At 41.9% G+C, this 9,097-nt stretch overlaps 1 protein-coding gene across 1 annotated transcript in view; it reads left to right on the top strand.

The window, feature by feature from the left end:
- The first annotated feature begins 260 nt into the window (after positions 1 to 260).
- The window catches only part of TSPAN2 (tetraspanin 2), a 55,781-nt gene continuing 46,944 nt past the window's right edge, over positions 261 to 9,097 (top strand). The window contains exon 1 of the mRNA XM_007428923.4: positions 261 to 742. Coding sequence (XP_007428985.1) covers positions 674 to 742 — 69 coding nt within the window. The 5' untranslated portion in view covers positions 261 to 673. The remainder of the gene's footprint in view (positions 743 to 9,097) is intronic.

Below are 9,097 nucleotides of genomic sequence, written 5' to 3'. Positions count from 1 at the left end.
CCGGTTTTCTGGAGTTGCACGACTCCCTGAACTGAATAGACTGCCGAGTGTCAGCCTAGACGAACCTGGTGCATTTGTTTTGCTCGGTTGGCTTTCTTGTGGCCCAGCTGCGTGGGAACACAGCTGCTATGTGGACAGGGTAGCTTTTATTCCCAGCCTGGTTATCAGACACGGGGGTATCCATATTTATTCAGAAATACGTCCCGGACAAGCATCAATGGACTGAAGCGGATCCTGAAGACAGCAAAGGAGGTGTGATGTGAAGGAAGGAAACTGGTGCCAAAATGTAATCTTGGAAGCGGTTTCCAAGAGCAGAATTATGCCTCAGCGTGGATAAGAATCCCGCCAAAGAGCATCTCGTCTCGTCTCGTCTCGTCTCGTCCCGTCTCAGTTAGGACAAAAGAAAAAGGCTGGCACGTCCTTCGGCACCCTCGAGCCCTTCTTACACTAAAAGCCGAGTCCCGGCGGAGTCTCCGTTGGGAGCGGAAGGTGAAAGGGCCCCAAACAAACGCAGCTCCTCCCCGCAGGCTCCGCCCCTGCGCCCTCCCGGCTGGAAAGCGGCAAGCGGTAAAGGCGGCTGCCCGCGGCTTCTCGGCGAGAAGAATCGGTGGTGCTGCTCCTCTTGCTGCTGCAGGAGGAGGAAGAGAGCAGGCGAGCAAGACCCGCCGCTGCCATGGGGAGAGTGCAAGGAGGGATGCGCTGCGTCAAGTTCCTGCTCTTCCTTTTCAACTTCATCTTCTGGGTCAGTGCGGGGACGGAGGAGCAGAAGGCGATCGAGGGCTGAGGGATCAGGATGCCGGGTGGGTGGTGGTTGGAGGCGACGATCTCTTGCCGGGCTCTTCCTCCGCGTAGGGGCGCTTGCTGATCGGGCTTACCTGCTCGGCGCTGTCCGTGCGCCGGTACCGCGCGCCGTCCCATCCCGCGAATTCCCGCTCCTCCCTGCCGCCAGCGTCCTTTCCCGCGCGATAGTCCCACGGCGCGACGCCTTTGGGTGGCTAGTCCGAAACGAGAAAAACAAAGGCGAGCGATGTGGGAGCCTCGGAGCATCCCTCGGCCGCTTCTCTGGGTCGCCCCGAGACGCCTGGGGGTTCAGGACGGAATAAATGAGTGGACGTGTGTCCGTTGGGAGAGGCAGGCGTGTTGTCGTGTTGGAGCCCCACTTCGGTGGTCTCTCTCTCTGCGGTAGCTGTTGCGCATGCAAGCTATAGGGCTACCAGGAAATGAGCGTGCATGTATGATGAAGCTGAGGTGTGCAGTGGCCTTCCTCAGCGACTAGCGACACCCGGGATCACATACAGTGTCCCGTGTGATGCCAAAAGTCACCTTCTTTCATCTGATGTCCTCCCGATGTCTTTGGTGACATCTCCAACCCTCCTCAGCCAGGACAGGAAGAGGCTGCCTAGGATGCTGGGCGCTGGAGTGGTTACCAGTTCGGAAGAGGTGACTGCCAGGAATCTGGGTGCATTAACAGTAGTTTCATCCTCGCAGCCCCAGGATGCGTATATCACCCTGCCAAGACCTTCTCCCAATAACCGTGTGCTCCCAAAGTACTGAAGTAGAGGATTCCTCTTCCTCTTATTTGAAGTTGGTCAAAAACCACATTACAAGTTTTAAATGTTGCATCTAAGTGTTGGTTAAAACACTGCAAGGAAACCAAACCACAATATATCAGCTTAGTGGTTCTTTCTGTGATCTGCTTTTTCCTTAAATGATACTAACCCAGGCTGGTAGCCTTATTCTAAGGCAGTGCTCTATGGGAATGATGGGAGTTATGGTTTAAAACTTCAGGGATGGGCAGGAATGGAAGGCTGTCCTAGTACACAATGATTTATTGTAAAGATTATATTTTGCCTTTTACTACTATACTTTCTTGTCCAGGACATCTCTGTTAAACAAGGATATATGTAAGGGGTCAGAAAAGTCAAAATGGCAGCCACAACTGCACAATCAAAGTCATGCCTCTTGTTGATATACATCAAATGCAATGCAGTAAAAAGGGGGGGGGTAGGGCTTTGATCATGTGGCCACCATCTTGACTTTTTTGACCCACCCATATTAGCTAAGATTTCAGCATTTTTTCAACTGAAATTTCAGATTGTTTTTGTCGAGTGGCTTTCTTTTTTGAAATTGAAAAAGGTTTCTGATGTGAAGGAAGGGAATAAGCATGCAAGGTTCTTTCCTTGACTGATGTCAGCTGATAGTCTTTATTCAGTCCCTAGATAACATCTTTAATTTATAATCTGCAATCAAGTTCTGTTATCACTGATTTGCTTTGGGGGATAGCAACAGTCTTTTTCAAGAATCATGTGTTCTGTGGACTAATATTCTGCCTCCAGCTTTGCGATCATATTTCTTATAAGTAGCTGTTAATTTCAGCAGCTGTATTCACAGAGTAGAGGAATAATCATAGAGGCTGAGTTCATTTTAAGCTATATAATTAACATACATTTGCTTTTAATCTCGTTAAGTGTTGGAATTAAGCTTCTGAAATGTTCTAATGAGCTGAAAGAATCCAGTGCTTTGATGTATCTCATCAGACTGTTTCCATTAATAAAGAGACATCCTTCTTTTTGTCCCCAATTCTGAAGAAAGGAACATCAATAGAAGAGAAAATGAACATCACTTTAATTGCTAGTACTCTATAACTTGTGTATTCGTTGAACTTATCTCACACTAGTATCAACCATCAATAGAAAAAAAAAACCCTCTTCACTGAAACCATAGAAACAACAAAGGAAATAAACAACCACAATGGGGCGCATTTGTTAATCCTTGGCACTCTTTCCTATCAACATGGTCTCAGCTATGTGGCTTTCTGTGCTTAAACAGTGCAGCTAATCACTAATTTAAAGAGAAACAAAAACAAACTATTCATAAGGCACTATTGAATTCATAAATCTGGGCTCACATTCGTGGTTACATAAACATGGATTTCATAAATATGCACTTGCCCAGCGTGACTCTTCTATTATATACTTAGATTTGGGGGCACTGATTTTGGTTCTTTGCATCATGTCAGTGTTCAGTGCAGTAAATAGGGAAATTGGAGGCTGACGGAGTATTGTTGTGCATGTCTACTCAAATATACGCCCTGCTTAATTCAAAGGGACACTTTCATTTACATAGGACTGCAGCCTTAATATTCATGTACTTGTAAAGCTAGGTATCTGATTAAAAGCAAACATCCATATCCAGAAAAAAATCTGAATTTTGTCACAGGTAAACTAATGCAAGCCTGCATTACCTTCGTTACCTTCTTATCCTTCAAAAAGTAGATAATTAGATTTGATTCAACAAAGAAGGGCGCCCTGAATGTTCATGCAAACCTTCTTCCTAATATCTCAAAGGAAATACTACATGAGCATATACAGGGTATACCAAAAGTCAGGCCCCATAAACCATTTATTACATAATGGTTGAACATTACATGTTCAAATTGGCTGCCATTTTCTTCTAAATACTTCCTTACTCATTTGATGCGTGGCCTTTGAACATTCCTAAAAATAGTAATGTTTTCTCTGAAAAAAATAATTGATAAAACATAATGGGGCCTGACTTTTGATACACTCTATACATTGTATTTTCTTTCCCCTCTTGAAAATGGGCTTGTGATGGAGAGATTAGCTGACAGCTGCAATTGCATCTACGTCTTAAACAGGAGTTATCCAAAGTTCATTTTGATAGAGATACACACCCACACCCACACACATTTACAGCATCCCAAATGTAGAAAGCTAAACAAAGACTTAAATTTGTGCAGCTAGTTGTACAAATTAAGGTAATACAGAGTTTATTCTGCTGCAGAGGGAAAAATAGACCAAATCCTGCACCTCACAAGTGGGAATCCTGCATGGCACTCCTGGCTTGCAGTTCTTTACCAAATCTTTTCCATATTTTTTTGAACTTACAGTCCTACCCAAAAGGCCCAGAAAGCTGATGTTTTGAAATAAGAATGTGAAGTCTTCCAATGCTCTGCATGCTACTGCCGTATACAGAATTACATCCTTTGCTCATTGCAGAATTGCTAATAGTCTGTACCATTTCTTCCTACCTCTTAATAAAAACTCTTTCCTTTGACCCTTCAGAAGCTTGGCAATAGCTCTTGCATTCATCCTCTCTCCTGTTCACCAACTGCTTCATTTATCTGATGAAGTGGAATGTCAATCACAAACCCTTACACCAGTGTTGTCCAAACTTGGCCACTTTAAGATGAGTGGACTTCAACTCCCAGAATTCCCCAGCCAGCATGGCTGGCTGGGGAATTCTGGGAGTTGAAGTCCACTCATCTTAAAGTGGCCAAGTTTGGACAACACTGCCTTACACCATCATCAGTTTGTTTATCATTAAGGTACCCAAGACACTATGTTGTTTCTGCTTTTAGAGACAAACAGTGCTGTCCCTCTGAAAACCCAGTGCTTTCCTTTTTAACATCTCCTTTGAAATAAGTGTCTGCAGAGAGGAAATATGGGAGTAAAGCAAGGAATTGGTCATTTCCTTCATTCTTTGAAAAGCCTTGCTCAATGCAAGAAGACTCTTAAGTTCAAACTGTGAGTGGTAGGTGGGATGTGATACCCCATTAAACAAGCACATGGAAAATGACTGCTCAGCTTGATCTTATTACATCACAGCAGTGTGGACAGGAGGAAAACATACCATTGAATTGTGGTTGACATTGTGTTACAGTAAGACTGTTGTAATAGCATGGAGAAGAACTTTGTACTATGAAAACAATCAGAAACTTATTCTGTGGCCAATCTGATAACATGGCAGGGGCTCGGCTCCTAATTTGAAAATCACAGTTTTTTCCCCCCCTTTGTGTTTTCTTGGAAGCTGTGGCCAAGCAGAGGCATTAATACTTTATATCAGCTTATTGCCAGTTGAGCTTTTAAAACATCTGAATTAATGCAAGAGGAATTTTGATTGCTTACGGTTGCAAAATGGGTAGAACATGTTTTGGATCATTCTAAGCATACAGTATTTTTCAAATAAACAATGAAAGTACTGCTAACATGGGTATTAGTTATTTGCAAGAACTTCAAAATAAAAAGTTGGAAAATCCCAGATTAATCGATCAGCGGCCAAGGGTCATTAAATGTTATGTTATTAAAAAGGGATTAATTCAACAAAGTAACTCTTCAATGTTGGAAAAACCTTGAATCGACAATGTGTTTTCCTTTTCCTTTTATGAACTGGCTCTGTAATCAATTATTTCATATGGTCAAGGTTTAATTATGTGCTTAAAGTTGGGATGAATGATTTGCTCTATAATCCCTTTTGTTTTTTTTCAGTTTGTTTTTCATTTTTGTTTTCCTTTTATTCTCAAAACCAAGTCAAACCAATTCACTTCATGTAGCATACTAATACAGGAAGGAAAGAGCTACTGTAGAATTTTTCTGTAGTGGGCTTGTTTTCTAGCAGCAAGGAATTCTAAGAATGGAGAAACGCTAAAATAATATGCTACTTGATTTGGCTGCATGTATAGAAACAGATCAGAAGCATGCACCAAAAGGGTTAATGTGCCTATTTCTGTTAAAAAGTCTGTCATTCATTGTTTCCCAGCCTGGACAACTTTCAGATGTGTGGACTTTAATTCCCTCAATTCTCCAGCCAGTATGATTATTACTGCAAATTCTGGGAGATGATGACGACGATGACGATTATTATTAAAATGTATATGCCACCCAACTCCCTGGGCAGTTTGCAAATTGTTAAAACATTTAAACACACACACACACACACAAAACAAAAAGGAACAAAGATAGCAGAGATAACAAACCAAGATGGGTGTAAAGAAAAAGAAGGAAACGGGGCTTCAATCACGCTCGCCAAAGGTCTGGGCAAAGATTCACGTCTTCACGGCCCTTTGAAACCCCTGATACCATGGGGGCTGTTTGAATCTCAGGGGGAACCTCATTCCAGAGGGCAGGACTGCTACAGAAAAGGCACACTTCCTGTGTCCTGAGAGATGGCATTGTTTAAACAGTGGAACCCAGAGCATGCCACCCTTGCCAAATTGAGTCGGCCAGGCACATACTAGGGAGACAGGCGGTCCCTCAAGTAAGCAGGCCCTTTGCCATGTAGGGCTTTACAGGTAGTGACCAGCACCTTGAATCATATCTGGAATCTAACTGGCAACCAGTGCAGCTTGTGAAGATCGCTGCCAGCACCACTGCATTCTGGACCAGTTGAAGCATCCGGGTGGTTTTCTGGGGCAGGCCCATGTAGAGTGCATTGCAGTAGGCAAGTGTGAGGTGACCAGGGCATGAGGGACTATCTGATGACTTTACAATCAGAAGTCCCCCTTATGAAGAAAAAAAAAAATCTGCAATGTGTCCATACCTTCAAAGGAGCAACTTTTGGACTGTTCAAAATAAAAGTTGAGGAGCTCTGCCCTCTTTTTGTCACCTTCTTGTAGCAGCCGGCCCACCTCTTCCCTTTCTTTCCTTTTTCCACTGGCATAACCAAAAAAGCCTTCTTTGTTCTGTTTAGTTTTCCATACAAGATCCTTTAGTGATTTAGCCTTCCTGATTTTATTTCTGCGGATCTTTGTTACTTGCTCATACATCTTTGTGATTACACCTATCTTTATTTCCTATGCATGCTCCTTTAAATTCTTAGTTTAATTGAAAACTCCTTATGCATTCACAATGTTTCCTAAGCTGTTCCTCTTATTTTTTTCATTGTATAAATAGTAATCTGTTTAAGGAATTCCCAAACCTTCTGTGCTCCTTTTGATCTGCGGATTTCAGTCAGTGGCATCCTGCCTAGTACTTCTCTAAATTTAAATTAGCTGTGCCTATATGGTTAAGCTCCATTTTTTTTTCTGTAGTATCTTCAACTAAAGATGGAATGTTGACTTCCTCTCCATGTTCCCACTACTTTAACCTGTTCCACCAGCTCTTTCCTATTTATTAGGATCAAATTTAGGAGAAATCCCCTTGTCTCTTCTTCAGCCTTCTGGAAAATGAAACTGTTAGCATGGCTAACAAGTAATTTTGGGGACATCCAAATTTTGATATCCAATTGTACATTGTCAGTCCGTGCCATGATACAGTGAAAGGCTTGAACCTGGAAGCTAAATGACTAAATGAGACTAAATGGGGAGAAACAAGTACTGTCTAATTCCTGACAAGATGGAGATGCTGTTTTGTCTGTAAACATCAGGGTTATTTTGTAACATCAGCCTCAATGGATATTCTTGATAAAATCATACCCCCCCCAAAATAATCGCTCCATGGTCTGGGGGTCTTTCTAGACTCACAACCTTCTGAGAAGTAGATAGAGACCTTGGTCAGTGGGCTTTTGTTCAGCTTCAGCTGGTGCACTGATTCCAGTCCTTATTAGACCAGAATGCCTTAGCATCAGAGGTAGCCATATGAGGTAGACCAGACTAAGAAATTAATGCCGTAGAGATCTAAATTTACTTTTATTGGAACAGATATACAGGTACTAACAGAATCTTGCAAGTCTGATTGTGCTTCCCCACTTCCTCACTTTATTTTTGTGTGAACTAGGGAGGGGCTTGTCTGAGATGTTTACTCAAATTAATTTTTTTGAATGAACTCAAGCTGTGCTTGTCTGATTGTTGCCTTTGTAGCAGCTCTTCCTCCTGTCCTTCAAGGCCATTCCCTTTGTCCTCTACATTAACTTCTGCAAAACCTCCCACAGAATAGCCAGATCTATTAGAACAGGTTTGCTTCTTGTAGAAAAGAAAAAAAGACCACGCCTCAAAACAGGATTCCTAAGAAAAGTCTCAGCAAGAATTGTTATGAAACAGCAGAGTAATACAAATCACACACTAGGATTCAGAATAAGTCCCACCTCTGCCTTTTAAGCATTGGTTAAAGTTATTTTAGTTCCAAGGAAGATTTCCAGGCATCATCTGGAGACACCCTAAGTCTTAGAGCTCTTCCACCAAGATTAATGCTTGTAGGAAAAGTGAACTTGCTGGGTAGGTGGTAAACAAGAATTTGACTCTAAAAAGAAGTCTCACAAATGCTTCTACTGTTTACCTCAAAACACGTGCTGAGAAGATCATTACCAGTCTGCATGAGCCTCTCCGCAAACTACTGTAAATCAAATCATTTATTAGGCTTATTAATGAGTTATTTGTGAAAGAGATGAGGATCTCCTCATGCTTTGGAATCTTCATACCTGTCCTGGAAGATTATTAGCTTTGATCTTAGGCAGCATTCTTTAAATTCTATTTGCTGGAAAGTGACTATGGAAAAGGGATGTTACTGCTAAAGGCAGGTAGATAGCCAATGTGACACGGATGGTTAGACTGGATGGACCCCTTGACCTAATTCAACAGGGCTCTTCTTATGTTCTTGAAAGCAATCTGCTTTACATATTTGGTGGCAAAGGAACTTTTAATTACATCACTTTAAAAACAGCTTCATCTCCTTCAAATAATGACTTTAACCCATTTAAGTGCATGAAGAACTGCAAGGCTTTCAGAAGTGGGTACTCAGCTGAAGTTGCATCTGTTTGATGTACAGTATGTGATATTCAGAAGCCTAGGGGGTAAGAAGGTTTAGACAAGTCAAGTTTGTTTTGTTTTTGAGAAAAAAATTGTAAGGGCAGATTCATACTTTCTGCTTGGCCTGTTATCAGAATGGGCCACCCATAGCTTCCTAACAAAAACATTTAAGACTCTGGGAAATGAATGAACGAATGAGCTATTGTTTTGATGCCCAAAGATTTCTAGCACATCACCAAGGGAGAAGATATTTTTTATTGTTTTCTTATACCTGAAGACCTGAAGGAAAAGATATCCAAATACTTTCCTAGCCCATTGTCAGGGCTTATATGCCTTTTCTTTGCAGAAAAGGCTGGGTTAAACTGCTTTTAGTATTAGAGTTGTATCCATGGGCAAAGAGTGAAGATTGGGTTTATACAGGATTGGGTGGAGTAGCAAAACCACAAAGACAGCAGCTGTTTCTTGGCAGTTTGTTATTCCTTATTTTATAGGAATCAATATTCAATTCTTAGAATATGTTATCTTGATGTCAGTATTGTATATGATACAGCATTTTAATATCTGCCAGTTTATTTAAAACTGTGACGGACCTAGAGCATCAGACACATGCATATT

The sequence above is a fragment of the Python bivittatus genome, unplaced genomic scaffold (assembly GCF_059951505.1).
Source record: "Python bivittatus isolate LINGU-HERP-01145 unplaced genomic scaffold, Pbiv_v1 ctg000700_np1212, whole genome shotgun sequence".
NCBI classification, from domain to species: Eukaryota; Metazoa; Chordata; class Lepidosauria; order Squamata; family Pythonidae; genus Python; species Python bivittatus.
The sequence above is the reverse complement of the archived record's forward strand: the minus strand, read 5'-3'. Positions and strand labels throughout refer to the sequence as shown.